Consider the following 26594-nt stretch of genomic DNA (forward strand, 5'->3'; position numbering starts at 1 on the left):
CACAGTGCTCTCCTATACACCCCTCACAGTGCTCTCCTATACACCCCTCACAGTGCTCTCCTATACACCCCTCACAGTGCTCTCCTATACACTCCTCACAGTGCTCTCCCATACACCCCTCACAGTGCTCCCCTATACACCCCTCACCCTCCCCCTATACACCCCTCACAGTGCTCTCCTATACACTCCTCACAGTGCTCTCCTATACACCCCTCACAGTGCTCTCCTATACACCCCTCACAGTGCTCTCCTATACACCCCTCACCCTCCCCCTATACACCCCTCACAGTGCTCTCCTATACACCCCTCACAGTGCTCTCCTATACACCCCTCACAGTGCTCTCCTATACACCCCTCACAGTGCTCTCCTATACACCCCTCACAGTGCTCTCCTATACACCCCTCACAGTGCTCTCCTATACACCCCTCACAGTGCTCTCCTATACACCCCTCACAGTGCTCTCCTATACACCCCTCACAGTGCTCTCCTATACACCCCTCACAGTGCTCTCCTATACACCCCTCACCCTCCCCCTATACACCCCTCACAGTGCTCTCCTATACACCCCTCACAGTGCTCTCCTATACACCCCTCACAGTGCTCTCCTATACACCCCTCACAGTGCTCTCCTATACACTCCTCACAGTGCTCTCCTATACACCCCTCACAGTGCTCTCCTATACACCCCTCACAGTGCTCTCCTATACACCCCTCACAGTGCTCTCCTATACACCCCTCACAGTGCTCTCCTATACACCCCTCCCCCCTATACACCCCTCACAGTGCTCTCCTATACACCCCTCACAGTGCTCTCCTATACACCCCTCACAGTGCTCTCCTATACACCCCTCACCCTCCCCCTATACACCCCTCACAGTGCTCTCCTATACACCCCTCACCCTCCCCCTATACACCCCTCCCCCTCCCCCCTATACACCCCTCACAGTGCTCTCCTATACACCCCTCACAGTGCTCTCCTATACACTCCTCACAGTGCTCTCCTATACACCCCTCACAGTGCTCTCCTATACACCCCTCACAGTGCTCTCCTATACACCCCTCACAGTGCTCTCCTATACACCCCTCACAGTGCTCTCCTATACACCCCTCACCCTCCCCCTATACACCCCTCACAGTGCTCTCCTATACACCCCTCACAGTGCTCTCCTATACACCCCTCACAGTGCTCTCCTATACACCCCTCACAGTGCTCTCCTATACACCCCTCACAGTGCTCTCCTATACACTCCTCACAGTGCTCTCCTATACACCCCTCACAGTGCTCTCCTATACACCCCTTACACTCCTCACAGTGCTCTCCTATACACCCCTCACAGTGCTCTCCTATACACCCCTCACAGTGCTCTCCTATACACCCCTCACAGTGCTCTCCTATACACCCCTTACACTCCTCACAGTGCTCTCCTATACACCCCTCACAGTGCTCTCCTATACACCCCTCACAGTGCTCTCCTATACACCCCTCACAGTGCTCTCCTATACACCCCTCACAGTGCTCTCCTATACACCCCCCTCACAGTGCTCTCCTATACACCCCTCACCCTCCCCCTATACACCCCTCACAGTGCTCTCCTATACACCCCTCACAGTGCTCTCCTATACACCCCTCACAGTGCTCTCCCATACACCCCTCACAGTGCTCCCCTATACACCCCTCACAGTGCTCTCCCATACACCCCTCACAGTGCTCTCCTATACACTCCTCACAGTGCTCTCCTATACACCCCTCACAGTGCTCTCCTATACACCCCTCACAGTGCTCTCCTATACACCCCTCACCCTCCCCCTATACACCCCTCACAGTGCTCTCCTATACACCCCTCACAGTGCTCTCCTATACACCCCTCACAGTGCTCTCCTATACACCCCTCACAGTGCTCTCCTATACACCCCTCACAGTGCTCTCCTATACACTCCTCACCCTCCCCCTATACACCCCTCACAGTGCTCCCCTATACACCCCTCACAGTGCTCTCCTATACACCCCTCACAGTGCTCTCCTATACACTCCTCACAGTGCTCTCCTATACACCCCTCACAGTGCTCTCCTATACACCCCTCAAAGTCCCCCCCCCTATACACTCCTCACAGTGCTCTCCTATACACCCCTCACAGTGCTCTCCTATACACCCCTCACCCTCCCCCTATACACCCCTCACAGTGCTCTCCTATACACCCCTCACAGTGCTCTCCTATACACCCCTCACAGTGCTCTCCTATACACCCCTCACAGTGCTCTCCTATACACCCCTCACAGTGCTCTCCTATACACCCCTCACAGTGCTCTCCTATACACCCCTCACAGTGCTCTCCTATACACTCCTCACCCTCCCCCTATACACCCCTCACAGTGCTCTCCTATACACCCCTCACCCTCCCCCTATACACTCCTCACAGTGCTCTCCTATACACCCCTCACCCTATACACCCCTCACAGTGCTCTCCTATACACCCCTCACAGTGCTCCCCTATACACCCCTCACAGTGCTCTCCTATACACCCCTCACAGTGCTCCCCTATACACCCCTCACAGTGCTCTCCTATACACCCCTCACAGTGCTCTCCTATACACCCCTCACAGTGCTCTCCTATACACCCCTCACAGTGCTCTCCTATACACCCCTCACAGTGCTCTCCTATACACCCCTCACAGTGCTCTCCTATACACCCCTCACAGTGCTCTCCTACACACCCCTCACAGTGCTCTCCTATACACCCCTCACCCTCCCCCTATACACCCCTCACAGTGCTCTCCTATACACCCCTCACAGTGCTCTCCTATACACCCCTCACCCTCCCCCTATACACCCCTCACAGTGCTCTCCTATACACCCCTCACAGTGCTCTCCTATACACCCCTCACCCTCCCCCTATACACCCCTCACAGTGCTCTCCTATACACCCCTCACAGTGCTCTCCTATACAATCCCCTCACAGTGCTCTCCTATACACCCCTCACAGTCCCCCCCCTATACACCCCTCACAGTGCTCTCCTATACACCCCTCACAGTGCTCTCCTATACACCCCTCACAGTCCCCCCCCTATACACCCCTCACAGTGCTCTCCTATACACCCCTCACCCTCCCCCTATACACCCCTCACAGTGCTCTCCTATACACCCCTCACCCTCCCCCTATACACCCCTCACAGTGCTCTCCTATACACCCCTCACAGTCCCCCCTATACACCCCTCACAGTGCTCTCCTATACACCCCTCACAGTGCTCTCCTATACACCCCTCACAGTGCTCTCCTATACACCCCTCACAGTGCTCTCCTATACACCCCTCACCCTCCCCCTATACACCCCTCACAGTGCTCTCCTATACACCCCTCACAGTGCTCTCCTATACACCCCTCACAGTGCTCTCCTATACACCCCTCACAGTGCTCTCCTATACACCCCTCACAGTGCTCTCCTATACACCCCTCACAGTGCTCTCCTATACACCCCTCACAGTGCTCTCCTATACACCCCTCACAGTGCTCTCCTATACACCCCTCACAGTGCCCCCCTATACACCCCTCACCCTCCCCCCTATACACCCCTCACAGTGCTCTCCTATACACCCCTCACAGTGCTCTCCTATACACCCCTCACAGTGCTCTCCTGTACAGTCCCCTCCCCCACACACAGTACAGTAGTTCAGTCAGGAAGTGTTCTCTGCACTCACCTCTATCCGGGGTTCTGGTACTTGTAGCCCCGCCCCTCCTCTGCACTCACCTGTCGCTTGTGGGGGGGGGGAGTGGTTTCTGACACTTGTAGCCCCGCCCCTCCTCTCAGCTTCTTTAGAATCTCCCGCACAGCCTCTTTGCACCGCCCTCCAGTGTAGACCAATCCCGATGAAGGAGGCGTGGCTGAAGCCATTTTTTTTTTCACATTTCATCGATCTTTATTGACAGTGGAGTGTCCGCGCCGGAGAAGGCCTCGGGTCATCTCTCCTGACGTCACGCGCTGGTTGCTAGGTGACGGGCACGCTGTGCGAGGGGGGCGGAGCCGGAGAAGCAGAGCAGCGCAGAGCGGAGAGTGTCGGTAATACCGGGAGGGGGGAGGGGCCGGGCTGTTCCTATAGAGACCAGACCGGGAGTTCCTATGGGGCATTGTGTACAGCCAATCACTGAGCAGGAGAACAGTCTGATGGGAGCTCAGAGGAGACACCTCATTGGCTGTGGTGAGGGCCCTTCCTGAGGGGCCCCCGGGGGGTCCTCACCAATCATCAGGCTGAGGGCCACCCCACAATGTCACCTGATCCCTCACTGCTCATTGTTTATCTCTTCCAGGAGCCCCACACTGGGAGGATGACTGAAGGAGTCCTATAACCCGAGAGCGCAGAGCCGCAAACATGGCCGCCGAGAGTGTGAAGGTGGTGGTGAGATGCCGGCCAATGAACGACCGGGAGAAGGACATGAAGTGCCGGTCTGTGGTCACCATGGAGAGCAGCCGCGGTCAGTGCTTCATCCGCAAACCGGAGGCGGGGGAGGAGACCCCCAAACAGTTCACCTTCGACGGGGCGTACAACACCGAGCATTGCACCGAACAAATCTACAACGAGATCGCCTACCCCCTGGTGGAGGTGAGGAGCCCCCCCAGGGGCCACATACCCCCCCGGGGGCCACATCCCGCCCCAACACCCCATTCCCAACACCAACCCATTGCCACCATCTCAACACCAACCCATTGCCACCATCTCAACACCAACCCATTGCCACCATCTCAACACCAACCCATTGCCACCATCCCAACACCAACCCATTCCCACCATCTCAACACCAACCCATTCCCACCATCTCAACACCAACCCATTGCCACCTTCTCAACACCAACCCATTGCCACCATCTCAACACCAACCCATTGCCACCATCCCAACACCAACCCATTGCCACCATCCCAACACCAACCCATTGCCACCATCCCAACACCAACCCATTGCCACCATCTCAACACCAACCCATTGCCACCATCTCAACACCAACCCATTGCCACCATCTCAACACCAACCCATTGCCACCATCCCAACACCAACCCATTGCCACCATCCCAACACCAACCCATTCCCACCATCTCAACACCAACCCATTCCCACCATCTCAACACCAACCCATTGCCACCATCTCAACACCAACCCATTCCCACCATCCCAACACCAACCCATTCCCACCATCTCAACACCATCCCATTCCCACCAACCCATTCACACCATCCCATGCCCACCAACCCATTCCCACCATCCCATCACCATCCCAACACCATCTCAACACCAACCCCATCCCAACACCAACCCATTCCCACCATCCCAACACCAACCCATTCCCACCATCCCAACACCAACCCATTCCCACCATCCCAACACCAACCCATTCCCACCATCTCAACACCAACCCATTCCCACCATCTCAACACCAACCCATTCCCACCTTCTGAACACCAACCCATTCCCACCATCCCAACACCAACCCATTCCCACCATCCCAACACCAACCCATTCCCACCATCTCAACACCAACCCATTCCCACCATCTCAACACCAACCCATTCCCACCATCTCAACACCAACCCATTGCCACCTTCTCAACACCAACCCATTCCCACCATCTCAACACCAACCCATTGCCACCATCTCAACACCAACCCATTCCCACCATCCCAACACCAACCCATTCCCACCATCTCAACACCATCCCATTCCCACCATCTCAACACCAACCCATTCCCACCATCTCAACACCAACCCATTCCCACCATCTCAACACCAACCCATTGCCACCTTCTCAACACCAACCCATTGCCACCATCTCAACACCAACCCATTGCCACCATCCCAACACCAACCCATTGCCACCATCCCAACACCAACCCATTGCCACCATCCCAACACCAACCCATTGCCACCATCTCAACACCAACCCATTGCCACCATCCCAACACCAACCCATTGCCACCATCTCAACACCAACCCATTGCCACCATCCCAACACCAACCCATTGCCACCATCCCAACACCAACCCATTCCCACCATCTCAACACCAACCCATTCCCACCATCTCAACACCAACCCATTGCCACCATCTCAACACCAACCCATTCCCACCATCCCAACACCAACCCATTCCCACCATCTCAACACCATCCCATTCCCACCAACCCATTCACACCATCCCATGCCCACCAACCCATTCCCACCATCCCATCACCATCCCAACACCATCTCAACACCAACCCCATCCCAACACCAACCCATTCCCACCATCCCAACACCAACCCATTCCCACCATCCCAACACCAACCCATTCCCACCATCCCAACACCAACCCATTCCCACCATCTCAACACCAACCCATTCCCACCATCTCAACACCAACCCATTCCCACCTTCTGAACACCAACCCATTCCCACCATCCCAACACCAACCCATTCCCACCATCCCAACACCAACCCATTCCCACCATCTCAACACCAACCCATTCCCACCATCTCAACACCAACCCATTCCCACCATCTCAACACCAACCCATTGCCACCTTCTCAACACCAACCCATTCCCACCATCTCAACACCAACCCATTGCCACCATCTCAACACCAACCCATTCCCACCATCCCAACACCAACCCATTCCCACCATCTCAACACCAACCCATTCCCACCATCTCAACACCATCCCATTCCCACCAACCCATTCACACCATCCCATGCCCACCAACCCATTCCCACCATCCCATCACCATCCCAACACCATCTCAACACCAACCCCATCCCAACACCAACCCATTCCCACCATCCCAACACCAACCCATTCCCACCATCCCAACACCAACCCATTCCCACCATCCCAACACCAACCCATTCCCACCATCTCAACACCAACCCATTCCCACCATCTCAACACCAACCCATTCCCACCTTCTGAACACCAACCCATTCCCACCATCCCAACACCAACCCATTCCCACCATCCCAACACCAACCCATTCCCACCATCTCAACACCAACCCATTCCCACCATCTCAACACCAACCCATTCCCACCATCTCAACACCAACCCATTCCCACCATCTCAACACTAACCTATTCCCAAAACTAAACCTCATTATAACTCAACATTGACTCTCCCCATTACCCCAAGACCAAGCCTCCCTATAACCCAGTGTTTCTCCATTCCAGTCCTCAGGCCCCCCCAACAGGTCAGGTTTTCAGGATTTCCCTCAGATGAAAAGGCTGTGGTGATTACTAAGGCAGTGAAACTGATCAAATCACCTGTGCAAAATAACGGAAATCCTGAAAACCTGACCTGTTGGGGGGGGCCTGAGGACTGGAATTGAGAAACACTGCTATAACCCAACACAAATCAATCCCTGTTACCCCAACACTCTACCTCCCAAGACCAAGTCTCGCCATACCGCAACATTGACTTTCCTCATAAGTTCATTTCGGTAGAGTCCCACTTCTGCTTGTCTGGGGATCCTGACTCAGTTTAGTTGGTGAACTTTTGACATCAGAAAAGAGAGTGTGAGTCTGGAGTGATCCTTAAGCTGGCCGGTACATCAGAGCGCGGAGAGCTGTGTACACAGGGATGGTCTGTCTGCATTGTGGAGAGTTCCAGCGGCTGCAGAGACAGACATTACTAAGTGAGGGGTAAATAGTTTCTACAGTCTACTGAGCTGTGCGCACCATGTATACGGCAAGTCAAAGCTGAACTCCACTATAGTAGGAGAGAGCAGGGTGATGACCTAATCAGCATGCCGCTGCTCCTTCATAGCAGGCTGGGGGGGTCATTCCTAGCCAGGTCTGTGTTGCTTGTGGATATTAAAGACCTGGCTTTGCTTTCTGGCAGGGGTGGCTGGACCCTTTTGTCAGGTTAAACAGTTCCCACATCTGTACTTAGCCACTTGCCTGGATTTTAGTTTTAAAATGAAGAACTTCATAAGGTTGTCATGAAGAACGTGGGCACTGTGAGTATAATGGAGCTGTGAATGTACATCTTAATGACACTGACCGGCCCGTGTCCCCTCCCCCCGCAGGGAGTCACAGAAGGGTACAATGGCACCATCTTTGCCTATGGACAGACCGGCAGTGGGAAATCCTTCAGCATGCAGGGGATCCAGGACCCTCCGTCGCAGAGGGGGATCATTCCCCGGGCGTTCGAACATATCTTTGAGAGCATTCAGGTGAGCGAAGGGACTCGTCTTCTACATCTTTGTGCCTTTCCCCAATTCCTGGATCTCACGTTTTCCTCGATTCCACAGTGTGCCGAAAACACCAAGTTCTTAGTGCGAGCCTCGTACCTGGAGATCTACAACGAGGAGATCCGGGATCTACTGGGAGAGGACACCAAGCAGAAGCTGGAGGTATGGACTGGGCTATAGATCTGTATAATGGGTAATCTGTGGAACGGACACCTCCATACTATGGTGGCTGAAACTTCAGCTACTTCCTGCTAAAGCATCTGAATTTGAGTTGTGGGCGGACCTGTCGGCACAACCCGACTCTACACAGTTGACTTGGTGTTGTGGGGGCTCGTCCGGGATCTGTTCAGTTGACTTGGGGTTGTGAGGCTCGTCCGGGATCTGTGCAGTTGACTTGGGGTGGGGGCTCGTCCGGGATCTGTGCAGTTGACTTGGGGTGGGGGCTCGTCCGGGATCTGTTCAGTTGACTTGGGGTGGGGGCTCGTCCGGGATCTGTTCAGTTGACTTGGGGTGGGGGCTCGTCCGGGATCTGTTGAGATGACTTGGGGTGGGGGCTCGTCCGGGATCTGTTCAGCTGACTTGGGGTGGGGGCTCGTCCGGGATCTGTACAGTTGACTTGGGGTGGGGGCTCATCCGGGGTCTGTACAGTTGACCTGGGGTGGGGGCTCGTCCGGGGTCTGTTCAGTTGACCTGGGGTGGGGGCTCGTCCGGGATCTGTTCAGTTGACTTGGGGTGGGGGCTCGTCCGGGGTCTGTACAGTTGACCTGGGGTGGGGGCTCGTCCGGGGTCTGTACAGTTGACCTGGGGTGGGGGCTCGTCCGGAATCTGTTTAGCTGACTTGGGGTGGGGGCTCGTCCGGGATCTGTTCAGTTGACTTGGGGTGGGGGCTCGTCCGGGATCTGTACAGTTGACCTGGGGTGGGGGCTCGTCCGGAATCTGTTTAGCTGACTTGGGGTGGGGGCTCGTCCGGGATCTGTTCAGTTGACTTGGGGTGGGGGCTCGTCCGGGATCTGTTAAGTTGACTTGGGGTGGGGGCTCATCCGGCATCTGTTCAGTTGACTTGGGGTGGGGGCTCATTCGGGATCTGTTCTGTTGACTTGGGGTGGGGGCTCGTCCAGGGTCTGTTCAGTTGACTTGGGGTTGTGGGGGCTCATTCGGGATCTGTTCTGTTGACTTGGGGTGGGGGCTCGTCCGGGATCTGTTCTGTTGACTTGGGGTGGGGGCTCGTCCGGGATCTGTTTTGTTGACTTGGGGTGGGGGCTCGTCCGGCATCTGTTCAGTTGACTTGGGGTGGGGGCTCGTCCGGCATCTGTTCAGCTGACTTGGGGTGGGGGCTCGTCAGGGATCTGTTCAGTTGACTTTTGTTGAAGGAGCTGGGAGGCAAATGGTCACCCAACAATGACTTCATCCAATCGGATACAATCACTATCCAGGTATTCTGACAGCCATGGGTGCCAGCTGTCAGAATACAATAGCTGTCAGGGAAGATTTCTTCATTCATGCTGTTTAGTGTGGATGGGGAAATCAAGTTCATTTCTCTCATTCAGCCCACATTGTAGACAACTGTGCTCTTCCAACCTTGTGGTAAGAGCTTGGTGAAGATCATCAGTGTGCAGTGCTGATTCTCCCTACTGCCCGGGCTCCCCCCCCCCCCCCAAACTGCAGTGCTGTTGGCTGGCTCCCTTCAGGATGGAGAACAGGAGAAGGGACTAGTAAATGTATAATTTATTGGCCTCCTCCTTTTCTAATTGAACACAGTTAACACACTCGCTTACTGTGTCCATTCATAACGGAAGCATAGTAAACTGTGTTTACTATGCTTCCTTTGTGAATAAACAGGATGCCGCTCAGCTCAGAGCACTTCCCAGTCATTCACAGCCCTGTGCAGCTCAGGCTGCAGAGAAAGATGTGCGTTTGAGCTTTGAGGTGCACGACCCAATGAAAAGGGCTGCGCACACCAATGGTGAAGACCCTTTTCTGTTCCAGTATGACTGTGCTGCCCCAACCCCCCTCCCTGTACAAAGCCAGCTCCATAAAGACATGGGTTGACCAGTTTGGACCAGCTCCATAAAGACATGGGTTGACCAGTTTGGACCAGCTTCATAAAGACATGGGCTGACCAGTTTGGACCAGCTCCATAAAGACATGGGTTGACCAGTTTGGACCAGCTTCATAAAGACATGGGCTGACCAGTTTTGGACCAGCTCCATAAAGACATGGGGTGACCAGTTTTGGACCAGCTCCATAAAGACATGGTGTGACCAGTAGACCAGCTCCATAAAGACATGGTGTGACCAGTTTGGACCAGCTCCATAAAGACATGGGGTGACCAGTTTGGACCAGATCCATAAAGACATGGGGTGACCAGTTTGGACCAGCTTCATAAAGACATGGGCTGACCAGTTTTGGACCAGCTCCATAAAGACATGGTGTGACCAGCTCCATAAAGACATGGGGTGACCAGTTTGGACCAGCTTCATAAAGACATGGGGTGACCAGTTTGGACCATCTCCATAAAGACATGGGGTGACCAGCTCCATAAAGACATGGGGTGACCAGTTTGGACCAGCTCCATAAAGACATGGGGTGACCAGTTTGGACCATCTCCATAAAGACATGGGGTGACCAGTTTGGACCAGCTTCATAAAGACATGGGGTGACCAGTTTGGACCAGCTTCATAAAGACATGGGGTGACCAGTTTGGTGGAGGAACTCAAGTCTCCTGCACAGAGCCCTGACCTCACCCCTACTAAACACCTTTGGGATGAATTGGAATGCCGATGGTGAGCCAGGTCTTCTCATCCAACATCCGTACCTGACCTCACAAATTCCAACAGACATCCTCCAAAATCTTGGGGAAAGCCTTACCAGAAGAGTTGAGGATGTTATAGAGGGGGAACTCCGTATTAATCGCTGTGGGTTAGGGACGGCTTCATGTTAATGGGGCCTGGGTCGGGGACAAGTCCATATTAATGAGCCTGGGTCGGGGACAAGTCCATATGAATGGGGCCTGGGTCGGGGACAAGTCCATATTAATGGGGCCTGGGTCGGGGACAAGTCCATATTAATGAGCCTGGGTCGGGGACAAGTCCATATTAATGGGGCCTGGGTCAGGGACAAGTCCACATATTTTCTCCTGGGATAGCGATGATGACGTAGCGATTGTGATTGTGTTTCGCCAGCTGAAGGAACACCCGGATAGGGGCGTGTATGTGAGGGTCCTCTCCCTGCACACCGTGCACAGCACAGCCGAGTGTGAGAAGATCATGGAGACCGGCTGGAGGAATCGTTCGGTTGGATACACCTTGATGAATAAAGACTCCTCCCGGTCACACTCCATTTTCACCATCAATATAGAAATGTGCAATACAGGTAAGGGGGCTACCCCGAGGTGACATGAGAGGGGGCTACCCCGAGGTGACACGAGGAGAGGGGGGCTACCCCGAGATGACACAAGGAGAGGGGGGCTACCCCGAGGTGACACGAGGAGAGGGGGGCTACCCCGAGATGACACAAGGAGAGGGGGGCTACCCCGAGATGACACAAGGAGAGGGGGGCTACCCCGAGATGACACAAGGAGAGGGGGGCTACCCCGAGGTGACACGGGGAGAGGGGGGCTACCCCGAGGTGACATGGGGAGAGGGGGCTACCCCGAGGTGACATGGGGAGAGGGGGCTACCCCGAGGTGACATGGGGAGAGGGGGCTACCCCGAGGTGACATGGGGAGAGGGGGGCTACCCCGAGGTGACATGAGGAGAGGGGGCTACCCCGAGGTGACATGAGGAGAGGGGGCTACCCCGAGGTGACATGAGGAGAGGGGGCTACCCCGAGGTGACATGAGGAGAGGGGGGCTACCCCGAGGTGACATGGGGAGAGGGGGCTACCCCGAGGTGACATGAGGAGAGGGGGGCTACCCCGAGGTGACATGAGAAGGGGCTACCCCGAGGTGACATGAGGAGAGGGGGGCTACCCCGAGGTGACATGAGGAGAGGGGGGCTACCCCGAGGTGACATGAGGAGAGGGGGACTACCACAAGGTGACATGGGGAGAGGGGGGCTACCCCGAGGTGACATGAGGAGAGGGGGCTACCCCGAGGTGACATGAGGAGAGGGGGGCTACCCCGAGGTGACATGAGGAGAGGGGGGCTACCCCGAGGTGACATGGGGAGAGGGGGCTACCCCGAGGTGACATGAGGAGAGGGGGGCTACCCCGAGGTGACATGAGAAGGGGCTACCCCGAGGTGACATGAGGAGAGGGGGGCTACCCCGAGGTGACATGTGAAGGGGTGATATGCTGGTGCCAAGGGCTTTGAGGGATGAGGTCAGAATATCCCTGCAGTAACAGACCTCTTGTCTTCTCAGATGAGAACGGCGAGGATCACCTACGAGCGGGAAAGCTAAATCTGGTGGATCTGGCGGGGAGCGAGAGACAGTCCAAAACCGGAGCCACCGGAGAGCGGCTGAAGGAGGCCACCAAAATCAACCTGTCCCTCTCCGCCCTGGGCAACGTCATCTCCGCCCTGGTGGATGGGAAGTCCACACACATCCCCTACAGGGACTCCAAGCTGACCCGCCTTCTGCAGGACTCTCTCGGGGGGAACACAAAGACCCTGATGGTGGCTTGCCTGTCTCCCGCCGACAACAATTACGACGAGACCCTCAGCACGCTGCGCTACGCCAACCGCGCCAAAAACATCAAGAACAAACCGCGCATCAATGAGGACCCCAAAGACGCCCTGCTGAGGGAGTACCAGGAGGAGATCAAGAAGTTAAAGACCATGCTGACCCACCAATTCGACATCAAAGACGTAACCCGTAAGTTGGCGTCAGAGGTGCGAAATCTCCTAATAGTGTAATTTACTGGGATGAATCGCGGCGGGGATGTCCTGAGGATAATCTGTCAGACTCACCATATCGTTGCGTTTTGTATCCGCAGTTGAGAAGCCGCCGGTGAAGGCAGAAGTCAACGGACATGAAGTGGACGTGGAGGCCGAAAAACAGCAGATCCGCCAGGTAATGCCTCGACCCAATATCCACCTTCATATAATGACCAACCCACCAATGCACAAATGTACTCTGTGACCCCGACGCGTTTCGGAGGTCTCGCCCACTTTGCTCACAGCTCCATCAATTGTCCACCATGAGCTGAAGAACTCGCTGCCTCCTGAAAAAGGCACAGCCAATTGGAGCGAGCCAATCAAACTGACAACAGGTGACCAGAGCAACCCTGTAAATGGCACCGCCCCACTGGGATAGTCAGGTGACCATTCCTGTCACTTCCTGTTGTGTCTCGTGACAGGAAGTGAAGGAAAGTCTCCCCTGTGGGACACAAACAGCAACAAAAACATTGTCTCCCCCCCCAGGAGGGGGCCATGTGATGAGAGAACAATCGGATCTCTGCAGAGGGCCAACAGGTGGATTTATCAGATGTGTTTCTGCAATAATCCCCATACCTGAACCGTACCTGATCCATACCTGATCCATACCTGATCCGTACCTGACCCACACCTGATCCTTATCTGACCCACACCTGATCCGTACCTGACCCACACCTGATCCTTATCTGATCCATACCTGATCCTTATCTGATCCATACCTGATCCGTACCTGACCCACACCTGATCCGTACCTGACCCACACCTGATCCGTACCTGACCCACACCTGATCCGTACCTGACCCACACCTGATCCGTACCTGACCCACACCTGATCCGTACCTGACCCACACCTGATCCGTATCTGATCCATACACAGGAGTACGAGGAGAGGTTCGCTCGGTTGAAGGCGGAATACGAGGCGGAGCAGAAGTCTCGGGCGAGGTTGGAGGAAGATATCTGTAACCTGCGGACTTCCTATGACCAGCAGTTGGCCAGCATGGGGGAAGATCTGAGAAAGAGAACAGGTGAAGGTTATTAATGTAGATGTAAAAAAAAAAACAACGCTGTACCGCGATCCGCCGCACAAACCGCCATCGTTTTACTGTCCACAGGGGGCGGCGTGACTGGAGGAGGACCCATAGCGGAGGATCCACCAATCCAGGTGAGAGAATTCTAACCAGTACACAGGATACATTGTATACAGGTGGGAGGATACATTGTATACAGGTGGGAGGATACATTGTATACAGGTGGGAGGGTACATTGTATACAGGTGAGAGGATACATTGTATACAGGTGAGAGGATACATTGTATACAGGTGGGAGGGTACATTGTATACAGGTGAGAGGATACATTGTATACAGGTGAGAGGAGAGAACCAGTACAGACGATACATTGTATACAGGTGGGAGGATACATTGTATACAGGTGGGAGGAGAGAACCAGTACAGACGATACATTGTATACAGGTGGGAGGATACATTGTATACAGGTGGGAGGATACATTGTATACAGGTGAGAGGAGAGAACCAGTACAGACGATACATTGTATACAGGTGGGAGGATACATTGTATACAGGTGAGGAGGATACATTGGATACAGGTGGGAGGATACATTGTATACAGGTGAGGGGATACATTGTATACAGGTGAGGAGGATACATTGTATACAGGTGAGAGGATACATTGGATACAGGTGAGGAGGATACATTGGATACAGGTGGGAGGATACATTGTATACAGGTGAGAGGATACATTGGATACAGGTGAGAGGATACATTGGATACAGGTGGGAGGATACATTGTATACAGGTGAGGAGGATACATTGTATACAGGTGAGAGGATACATTGTATACAGGTGAGAGGATACATTGGATACAGGTGAGGAGGATACATTGGATACAGGTGGGAGGATACATTGTATACAGGTGAGGAGGATACATTGTATACAGGTGAGGAGGATACATTGGATACAGGTGGGAGGATACATTGTATACAGGTGAGGAGGATACATTGTATACAGGTGGGAGGATACATTGGATACAGGTGGGAGGATACATTGGATACAGGTGGGAGGATACATTGGATACAGGTGAGGAGGATACATTGGATACAGGTGGGAGGATACATTGGATACAGGTGGGAGGATACATTGGATACAGGTGAGAGGATACATTGTATACAGGTGGGAGGATACATTGTATACAGGTGGGAGGATACATTGTATACAGGTGAGGAGGATACATTGTATACAGGTGAGGAGGATACATTGTATACAGGTGAGGAGGATACATTGTATACAGGTGAGGAGGATACATTGTATACAGGTGAGGAGGATACATTGTATACAGGTGGGAGGATACATTGTATACAGGTGGGAGGATACATTGGATACAGGTGGGAGGATACATTGTATACAGGTGAGGAGGATACATTGGATACAGGTGGGAGGATACATTGTATACAGGTGGGAGGATACATTGGATACAGGTGGGAGGATACATTGTATACAGGTGAGGAGGATACATTGGATACAGGTGGGAGGATACATTGGATACAGGTGGGAGGATACATTGGATACAGGTGGGAGGATACATTGTATACAGGTGGGAGGATACATTGTATACAGGTGGGAGGATACATTGTATACAGGTGAGAGGATACATTGTATACAGGTGGGAGGATACATTGTATACAGGTGGGAGGATACATTGTATACAGGTGAGGAGGATACATTGTATACAGGTGGGAGGATACATTGTATACAGGTGGGAGGATACATTGTATACAGGTGAGGAGGATACATTGTATACAGGTGGGAGGATACATTGTATACAGGTGAGGAGGATACATTGTATACAGATGGGAGGATACATTGTATACAGGTGAGGAGGATACATTGTATACAGGTGAGAGGATACATTGGATACAGGTGGGAGGATACATTGTATACAGGTGGGAGGATACATTGTATACAGGTGGGAGGATACATTGTATACAGGTGGGAGGATACATTGTATACAGGTGAGGGGATACATTGTATACAGGTGAGAGGATACATTGTATACAGGTGAGGAGGATACATTGTATACAGGTGAGAGGATACATTGGATACAGGTGGGAGGATACATTGTATACAGGTGAGGAGAGAACCAGTACAGCTCTGTTCCGGTTTCTGATGAATGGATCTCTGTTCTCCATCCCAGGTAGAGGCGGCGCCGGCACAGGTGGCGGTACATCTGCGCAGTGTGAAGAGGGAGGAACTCACCGCAGACTCCGCCTCCAACATGCTGCTACCCCCGGAGGACGCCGGCCGTTCGGTCAGCCCCCAGGAAGTGCTCGCCAGGTTTGTATGGATGGAAGGAATGTGATCGGTGATCGGATTGTGACGCACTTCCCAGTGACAGGTTCTCTTTCTTGCAGGCTGCAGATGCTGGAGCAGCAGGTGGTGGGAGGAGAACAGGCCAAAAACAAAGACCTGAAGGAGAAGCATAAACGGCGGAAGAGATACGCGGACGAGCGCAAGAAGGAGCTGATCGAGGCGCTGCAGAACATAGACGAGGAGAGCGGGGACCGCGTGCTACTCAATGTCTACGAGTCCATCCAGGAGGAGCTGCAAGCCAAGAGCAAACACCTCGAGAAGCTGCAGAAAAAGGTGACCAAGAGCTGACGCTCACATTTAAAGCGGAACTCCGGCTTTACCTTTTTTCCCCCACACTTGTAGGAAGCGCCCCTCCCTTGTTTGTATATGAAAGAACACATCTCTGGCATCCCATTAGACGTGCATGCTCCACCCTGCTGGCCAAGTGTAGAATTTAGCTGTGCAATCTGCTGATCGGGTGCCGGATTATACTGCAGTAAAGTGTCTGATAGAGTGCAACTGATCAGCAGATTGCACCGCCCATTGGCCAACAGGGAGGAGCATGCATGTCTAAAGGGATGCTGGGACTGTGGACACAAAATAGGCCCAGGAATTTTAGACTGAGCAGCCTGGGGGGGGGCCTTTGCGGCTGCGGCGGTTAAAGATGGGATGTGGGGTTCCAGCACCTTGTACCTCTAGATCCATTTACATTACACAGCACTCTGGACCCCCTTACATTACACAGCACCCTGCACCTCTGGACCCTTTTACATTACACAGCACCCTGCACCTCTGGACCCTTTTACATTACACAGCACCCTGCACCTCTGGACCCCTTTACATTACACAGCACCCTACACCTCTGGACCCTTTTACATTACACAGCACCCTGCACCCCTTTACATTACACAGCACCCTGCACCTCTGAACCCCTTTACATTACACAGCACCCTGCACCTCTGGACCCCTTTACATTGCACAGCACCCTGCACCTCTGGACCCCTTTACATTACACAGCACCCTGCACCTCTGGACCCCTTTACATTACACAGCACCCTACACCTCTGGACCCTTTTACATTACACAGCACCCTGCACCCCTTTACATTACACAGCACCCTGCACCCCTTTACATTACACAGCACCCTGCACCTCTGAACCCCTTTACATTACACAGCACCCTGCACCTCTGGACCCCTTTACATTACACAGCACCCTGCACCTCTGAACCCCTTTACATTACACAGCACCCTGAACCTCTGGACCCCTTTACATTACACAGCACCCTGCACCTCTGGACCCCTTTACATTACACAGCACCCTGCACCTCTGGACATTACACAGCACCCTGCACCTCTGGACCCTTTTACATTACACAGCACCCTGCACCTCTGGACCCCTTTACATTACACAGCACCCTGCACCTCTGGACCCCTTTACATTACACAGCACCCTGCACCTCTGGACATTACACAGCACCCTGCACCTCTGGACCCCTTTACATTACACAGCCCCCCCCACAGTTTGTTACACAGACACCCCCCTAACAGTTATGGACCCCCTGCATGTTACACTGGGGTGAGAAGTGACATGCAGGCTGCCGCGGCCCACCGGGCATATGCCCTATGGCCAGCCCAGGCCTGTGTCCCGTAGAGCTGATGTCAGGACGGTCACTGCAGAGGGAACTCTTGATTGGACGGGGTTTTCTCTGATGCGGGTCAGAGAGGAGAAGCAGCGTCCTGACACCTCTTGCTTACAGTCGTATACAGCGGCAAATTGCTGACATCTTTTTCTTGGTTCTGTGACACAGTTAAAAGCTGCGGATGTTGAAATTGAAGACCTCCACTCGGAATTTGAGCGGGACCGAGACGATTACCTGGTGACCATCCGCCGCCAGGAAATGGACCTCCTCCTCTTCCAGCAGATTCTAGACCAGGTCCAGCCCCTGATCCGCAGAGACTGCAACTACAGCAACCTGGACAGAATCCGGAGAGAGGCGGCCTGGGACGAGGACAGCGGGACCTGGAGGATCCCAGAGCTTGTCCTACAGAAGACCAGCCTCCCTACAGGTCAGTCATGGCTGCCCGCCCACCAGGGGGCAGTACAGGGGCCGGGATTGGCCCAGAATCAGTATGAGCGTGTGTGGTGTAATTACAAGATCTAGTGACTGCAGAGTCCTGGGGGGATTAGATATAGTGACTGCAGAGTCCTGGGGAGAGCAGATATAGTGAGTGCAGAGTCCTGGGGAGATCAGATATAGTGACTGCAGAGTCCTCGGGAGAGCAGATCTAGTGACTGTAGGCTCCTGGGGAGAGCAGATATAGTGAGTGCAGAGTCCTGGGGAGATCAGATATAGTGACTGCAGAGTCCTGGGGAGAGCAGATCTAGTGACTGCAGAGTCCTGGGGAGAGCAGATCTAGTGACTGCAGAGTCCTGGGGAGATCAGATCTAGTGACTGCAGAGTCCTGGGGAGATCAGATCTAGTGAGTGCAGAGTCCTGGGGAGAGCAGATATAGTGACCGCGGCAGGAGAGAGAATAGAAGACTTGACTTTGTATTGTTCGTCAGCACCAACCCCAATCCATCCCCCGCCCCCGTCCTGCTTATCATCTCGTGGCAGGAGGAAGGAGGGCCCCCCTGGTTATGATTAGGGCACCCACATCCCTGTAATAAACCATTGCGCCCCCTCCTGCCCACCCCTTCATCACTCACCTTCATCTTTCCTCTTCCTGCAGCTCCGGGTCTCCCATCAGCTAAAGCCAAGAAGATGCCGTCCCCCGAGAATGGAGAGCACCCGCTGGTAAGTCACCTCCATGGTAGGTATATTATGGATGGCCACCATCTAAGAACAGTGGTGGGGAACCTCAGCAATCCAGATGTTCTGGAACTACATTTCCCATGATGCTCAGGCACGCTGCAGTGTAGTGGAGCATCATGGGAAATGTAGTTCCAAAACATCCGGGGGGTGTCGAGGTTCTCCGTCACTGATCTAAAACCTCACAGGCTGGATTATTGTAAGCCCGGCGATCACTACAGCTCCCCACACTGCATGATGAGCGTTGGAGTAATACATAAATAAAATGGGACGGGTTTCTGCCATGTTGGGGCTTATTCATATTGAACGGGCCATGGTCATGCCGCGTGGCACAGCACATGGTACAGAGCTTTGTGGCACCACAGAGCATTATATTGGGAGTGGGTCCAAGGCTCGGACACGTTCCTTTACCGCGCAAGGTCAAAGTGCCCAACCCCCCCCCCCACTATAAGCCAATAAATACTTCAGCAGCATAGGTTGCAGGTCTGGCCCATTGTGTGACCTCCTTCTGCTGAAGTGCCCAAGGGGGCCGCCGTCTTCTGTCCTAAAGGGGGGCAGCTGTCTTCTGTCCTAAAGGGGGGCAGCTGTCTTCTGTCCTAAAGGGGGCTGCCTCTTCTGTCCTAAGGGGGGGCCGCCTCTTCTGTCCTAAGGGGGGGCCGCCTCTTCTGTCCTAAGGGGGGGGCCGCCTCTTCTGTCCTAAGGGGGGGCCGCCTCTTCTGTCCTAAGGGGGGGCCGCCTCTCCTGTGCTAAGGGGGGGCCGCCTCTTCTGTCCTAAGAGGGGCCGCCTTTTCTGTCCTAAGGGGGGCCGCAGTATTTGCAGAGCCGAGGTTTTCAAGTGATGTGCTGGACAGCCACAGCGCACTCTAGTGGTGGATTGGGCGTAGCGGAGGTAGACGTGGATTGGGCGTGGCGGAGGTAGACGTGGATTGGGCGTAGAGGTGGTAGACGTGGATTGGGCGTGGCGGAGGTAGACGTGGATTGGGCGTGGCGGAGGTAGACGTGGATTGGGCGTGGCGGAGGTAGACGTGGATTGGGCGTGGCGGAGGTAGAGGTGGATTGGGCGTAGCGGTGGTAGACGTGGATTGGGCGTAGCGGAGGTAGACGTGGATTGGCGTAGCGGAGGTAGACGTGGATTGGCGTAGCGGAGGTAGACGTGGATTGGGCGTAGCGGCGGTAGACGTGGATTGGGCGTAGCGGTGGTAGACGCGGATTGGGCGTAGCGGAGGCAGGCGTAGATTGGGCGTAGCGGAGGCAGGCACGGATTGGGCGTAGCGGAGGCAGACGTGGATTGGGCGTAGCGGAGGCAGGCGCGGATTGGGCGTAGCGGAGGCAGACGTGGATTGGGCGTAGCGGAGGTAGACGCGGATTGGGCGTGGCGGAGGTAGACGTGGATTGGCGTAGCGGAGGTAGACGTGGATTGGCGTAGCGGAGGTAGACGTGGATTGGGCGTAGCGGCGGTAGACGTGGATTGGGCGTAGCGGTGGTAGACGCGGATTGGGCGTAGCGGAGGCAGGCGTGGATTGGGCGTAGCGGAGGCAGGCACGGATTGGGCGTAGCGGAGGCAGACGTGGATTGGGCGTAGCGGAGGCAGGCGCGGATTGGGCGTAGCGGAGGCAGACGTGGATTGGGCGTAGCGGAGGTAGACGCGGATTGGGCGTGGCGGAGGTAGACGTGGATTGGGCGTGGCGGTGGTAGACGTGGATTGGGCGTAGCGGAGGTAGACGTGGATTGGGCGTAGCGGAGGTAGACGTGGATTGGGCGTAGCGGAGGTAGACGTGGATTGGGCGTGGCGGAGGTAGACGTGGATTGGGCGTGGCGGTGGTAGACGTGGATTGGGCGTAGCGGAGGTAGACGCGGATTGGGTGTAGCGGTGGTAGACGTGGATTGGGCGTGGCGGAGGTAGACGCGGATTGGGCGTGGCGGTGGTAGACGTGGATTGGGCGTGGCGGTGGTAGACGTGGATTGGGCGTAGCGGTGGTAGACGTGGATTGGGCGTAGCGGTGGTAGACGTGGATTGGGCGTAGCGGAGGCAGACGCGGATTGGGCGTAGCGGAGGCAGACGCGGATTGGGCGTAGCGGAGGCAGGCGCGGATTGGGCGTAGCGGAGGCAGACGTGGATTGGGCGTAGCGGTGGTAGACGCGGATTGGGCGTAGCGGAGGTAGACGTGGATTGGGCGTGGCGGAGGTAGACGTGGATTGGTATCACGGTCCTGTGTATGAGAAGTCACGGCCCAGCATTGCACGACGTCCTCCTGATCAGAGCGCCTGTCTGTGATCTCTGAGTTATTATGTCTTTGTTTCCAGGGGGAAGATCGCTACAAAGCCATGCTCAGCCGGAGCGACAGTGAAAACCTGGCCAGCAATTACTTCCGATCCAAGAGAGCCAACCAGATCCTGAGTGCAGACCCCATGAGGAGCCTGGGTGAGTCCCGCCCCCCCCCCCAATAATGTCCTCACCTGCACACACCTCTCTATGATCTCTACATGTAGAAGGGCCCTCACCTGCACACACCTCTCTATGATCTCTACATGTAGAGGGGCCCTCACCTGCACACACCTCTCTATGATCTGTACATGTAGAGGGGCCCCCACCTCTCTATGATCTCTACATGTAGAAGGGCCCTCACCTGCACACACCTCTCTATGATCTCTACATGTAGAAGGGCCCTCACCTGCACACACCTCTCTATGATCTCTACATGTAGAAGGGCCCTCACCTGCACACACCTCTCTATGATTTCTACATGTAGAGGGGCCCTCACCTGCACACACCTCTCTATGATCTCTACATGTAGAAGGGCCCTCACCTGCACACACCTCTCTATGATCTCTACATGTAGAAGGGCCCTCACCTGCACACACCTCTCTATGATCTCTACATGTAGAAGGGCCCTCACCTGCACACACCTCTCTATGATCTCTACATGTAGAGGGGCCCTCACCTGCACACACCTCTCTATGATCTGTACATGTAGAAGGGCCCTCACCTGCACACACCTCTCTATGATCTGTACATGTAGAAGGGCCCTCACCTGCACACACCTCTCTATGATCTCTACATGTAGAAGGGCCCTCACCTGCACACACCTCTCTATGATCTCTACATGTAGAGGGGCCCTCACCTGCACACACCTCTCTATGATCTCTACATGTAGAGGGGCCCTCACCTGCACACACCTCTCTATGATCTGTACATGTAGAAGGGCCCTCACCTACACACACCTCTCTATGATCTGTACATGTAGAAGGGCCCTCACCTGCACACACCTCTCTATGATTTCTACATGTAGAGGGGCCCTCACCTGCACACACCTCTCTATGATCTCTACATGTAGAGGGGCCCTCACCTGCACACACCTCTCTATGATCTGTACATGTAGAAGGGCCCTCACCTGCACACACCTCTCTATGATCTGTACATGTAGAAGGGCCCTCACCTGCACACACCTCTCTATGATCTCTACATGTAGAGGGGCCCTCTCCTGCACACACCTCTCTATGATCTGTACATGTAGAAGGGCCCTCACCTGCACACACCTCTCTATGATCTCTACATGTAGAAGGGCCCTCACCTGCACACACCTCTCTATGATCTGTACATGTAGAAGGGCCCTCACCTGCACACACCTCTCTATGATCTCTACATGTAGAGGGGCCCTCTCCTGCACACACCTCTCTATGATCTGTACATGTAGAAGGGCCCTCACCTGCACACACCTCTCTATGATCTCTACATGTAGAAGGGCCCTCACCTGCACACACCTCTCTATGATCTCTACATGTAGAAGGGCCCTCACCTGCACACACCTCTCTATGATCTCTACATGTAGAGGGGCCCTCACCTACACACACCTCTCTATGATCTGTACATGTAGAAGGGCCCTCACCTGCACACACCTCTCTATGATCTCTACATGTAGAGGGGCCCTCACCTGCACACACCTCTCTATGATCTGTACATGTAGAAGGGCCCTCACCTGCACACACCTCTCTATGATCTCTACATGTAGAGGGGCCCTCACCTGCACACACCTCTCTATGATCTCTACATGTAGAAGGGCCCTCACCTGCACACACCTCTATGATCTCTACATGTAGAGGGGCCCTCACCTGCACACACCTCTCTATGATCTGTACATGTAGAGGGGCCCTCACCTGCACACACCTCTCTATGATCTGTACATGTAGAAGGGCCCTCACCTGCACACACCTCTCTATGATCTCTACATGTAGAGGGGCCCTCACCTGCACACACCTCTCTATGATCTGTACATGTAGAAGGGCCCTCACCTGCACACACCTCTCTATGATCTGTACATGTAGAAGGGCCCTCACCTGCACACACCTCTCTATGATCTCTACATGTAGAGGGGCCCTCACCTGCACACACCTCTCTATGATCTCTACATGTAGAAGGGCCCTCACCTCTCTATGATCTCTACATGTAGAAGGGCCCTCACCTGCACACACCTCTCTATGATCTCTACATGTAGAAGGGCCCTCACCTGCACACACCTCTCTATGATCTGTACATGTAGAAGGGCCCTCACCTGCACACACCTCTCTATGATCTCTACATGTAGAGGGGCCCTCACCTCTCTATGATCTCTACATGTAGAAGGGCCCTCACCTGCACACACCTCTCTATGATCTCTACATGTAGAAGAGCCCTCACCTGCACACACCTCTCTATGATCTGTACATGTAGAGGGGCCCTCACCTGCACACACCTCTCTATGATCTGTACATGTAGAGGGGCCCTCACCTGCACACACCTCTCTATGATCTGTACATGTAGAAGGGCCCTCACCTGCACACACCTCTCTATGATCTCTACATGTAGAAGAGCCCTCACCTGCACACACCTCTCTATGATCTGTACATGTAGAAGGGCCCTCACCTGCACACACCTCTCTATGATCTCTACATGTAGAAGGGCCCTCACCTGCACACACCTCTCTATGATCTCTACATGTAGAAGGGCCCTCACCTGCACACACCTCTCTATGATCTGTACATGTAGAAGGGCCCTCACCTGCACACACCTCTCTATGATCTGTACATGTAGAGGGGCCCTCACCTGCACACACCTCTCTATGATCTCTACATGTAGAAGGGCCCTCACCTGCACACACCTCTCTATGATCTCTACATGTAGAGGGGCCCTCACCTGCACACACCTCTCTATGATCTGTACATGTAGAAGGGCCCTCACCTGCACACACCTCTCTATGATCTCTACATGTAGAAGGGCCCTCACCTGCACACACCTCTCTATGATCTGTACATGTAGAAGGGCCCTCACCTGCACACACCTCTCTATGATCTCTACATGTAGAGGGGCCCTCACCTCTCTATGATCTCTACATGTAGAAGGGCCCTCACCTGCACACACCTCTCTATGATCTGTACATGTAGAAGGGCCCTCACCTGCACACACCTCTCTATGATCTCTACATGTAGAAGGGCCCTCACCTGCACACACCTCTCTATGATCTGTACATGTAGAGGGGCCCTCACCTGCACACACCTCTCTATGATCTGTACATGTAGAGGGGCCCCCACCTCTCTATGATCTGTACATGTAGAAGGGCCCTCACCTCTCTATGATCTGTACATGTAGAAGGGCCCCCACCTCTCTATGATCTGTACATGTAGAAGGGCCCTCACCTCTCTATGATCTGTACATGTAGAAGGGCCCTCACCTCTCTATGATCTGTACATGATGTTCTGTTACCTGGAAGTTGGATGTAATGAGTATTTGACGTGTGATGTTGATCCTCCATGCAGGCCTGCACAGCTCATCTCCGGCATTTACCACCCCCCTCAACACATCTCCATCCATCCTGACGTCCAGCCGAATTTCTGTGTCCCCCGTGCAGTCCATGGATGCACCTTTACCGCGGCCATTCAGGCTGGAATCCCTGGAGATTCCGGCACCTTCTGCCAAGACCAAACGGAAGAAGAGCAAGAACCACAACACCGAGCTTTACTGAACCCTCCCAGGGGGCCTGATGTCATGGAAGGGCCCTCAATGTGATGCCACGGGCCCTCAATGTGATGCCACGGGCCCTCAATGTGATGCCACAGGCTCCACTATGGGGAGGGGGCCCTCAATGTGATGCCACAGGCTCCACTATGGGGAGGGGGCCCTCAATGTGATGCCACAGGCTCCACTATGGGGAGGGGGCCCTCAATGTGATACCACAAGCACCACTATGGGGAGGGGGCTCTCAATGTGATACCACAGGCACCACTATGGGGAGGGGGCCCTCAATGTGATACCACAGGCACCACTATGGGGAGGGGTCCCTCAATGTGATACCACAGGCACCACTATAGGGAGGGGGCCCTCAATGTGATACCACAGGCACCACTATGGGGAGGGGGCCCTCAATGTGATACCACAGGCACCACTATGGGGAGGGGTCCCTCAATGTGATACCACAGGCACCACTATAGGGAGGGGGCCCTCAATGTGATACCACAGGCTCCACTATGGGGAGGGGGCCCTCAATGTGATACCACAAGCACCACTATGGGGAGGGGCCCCTCAATGTGATACCACAAGCACCACTATGGGGAGGGGCCCCTCAATGTGATACCACAGGCACCACTATGGGGAGGGGCCCTCAATGTGATGCCACAGGCACCACTATGGGGAGGGGGTCCTCAATGTGATGCCACAGGCACCACTATGGGGAGGGGGCCCTCAATGTGATACCACAGGCACCACTATGGGGAGGGGCCCTCAATGTGGCACCACTATGGGGGGGGGGGGCCCTCAATGTGATACCACAGGCACCACTATGGGGAGGGGCCCTCAATGTGGCACCACTATGGGGGGGGCCCTCAATGTGATACCACAGGCACCACTATGGGGAGGGGGCCCTCAATGTGATACCACAGGCACCACTATGGGGAGGGGCCCTCAATGTGATACCACTATGGGGGGGGGGGGGCCCTCAATGTGGTACAAACTCTGTGTGACAGTATCTGTCCGGTGTCGCTGCACTGCCTGCTAACCAACCATATTGCATTTCGGGAGGAAGGTGGCTCCCTAGCCATGAGGAGCCACGCTATGGACATACATAGAAGGGTGGAAGTCCTCCCAGGAGCCTCTGCTGCTAAGAACATCCAATATATGAGACAAGGAGAGTTTATACACCCAGAACCGACTGGGGGATGTCTGTCACAACTGGTGCAGACAGAATCTGGATCAGCGGTGAGTAGTAACCAATCAGCTTCTATCTTCAGCTTGGTCAGTGAAGCTTTGAACATGGAAGGTAGAAGCTGATTGGTTGCCATGCAAAGCTGCTTCAACTTCGATGAAT

General features: G+C 54.3%; 1 protein-coding gene across 3 annotated transcripts; it reads left to right on the plus strand.

Moving 5' to 3' along the window:
* Positions 1–3893: 3893 nt before the first annotated feature.
* Positions 3894–26016, plus strand: KIF17 (kinesin family member 17). Of its 3 annotated transcripts, none has more exons than XM_040326756.1 (15): positions 3894–4055; positions 4304–4596; positions 8044–8190; positions 8269–8370; positions 11391–11580; positions 12570–13022; positions 13141–13220; positions 13962–14109; positions 14197–14246; positions 16293–16432; positions 16510–16741; positions 18257–18515; positions 19181–19245; positions 21565–21682; positions 25051–26016. In XM_040326756.1, the coding sequence occupies exons 2-15, from the start codon at positions 4366–4368 to the stop codon at positions 25254–25256; spliced, it is 2421 nt and encodes an 806-aa protein (XP_040182690.1). In that variant the 5' UTR covers positions 3894–4055; positions 4304–4365; the 3' UTR covers positions 25257–26016. The 3 variants fall into 3 exon arrangements, with proteins under 3 accessions (XP_040182690.1, XP_040182692.1, XP_040182691.1); XM_040326758.1 differs by having other exon boundaries at positions 3895–4055; positions 13144–13220; XM_040326757.1 differs by lacking the exon at positions 3894–4055 and having other exon boundaries at positions 4080–4596.
* Positions 26017–26594: the final 578 nt, after the last annotated feature.

Source organism: Rana temporaria, chromosome 10 (assembly GCF_905171775.1).
Source record: "Rana temporaria chromosome 10, aRanTem1.1, whole genome shotgun sequence".
NCBI lineage: Eukaryota > Metazoa > Chordata > Amphibia > Anura > Ranidae > Rana > Rana temporaria.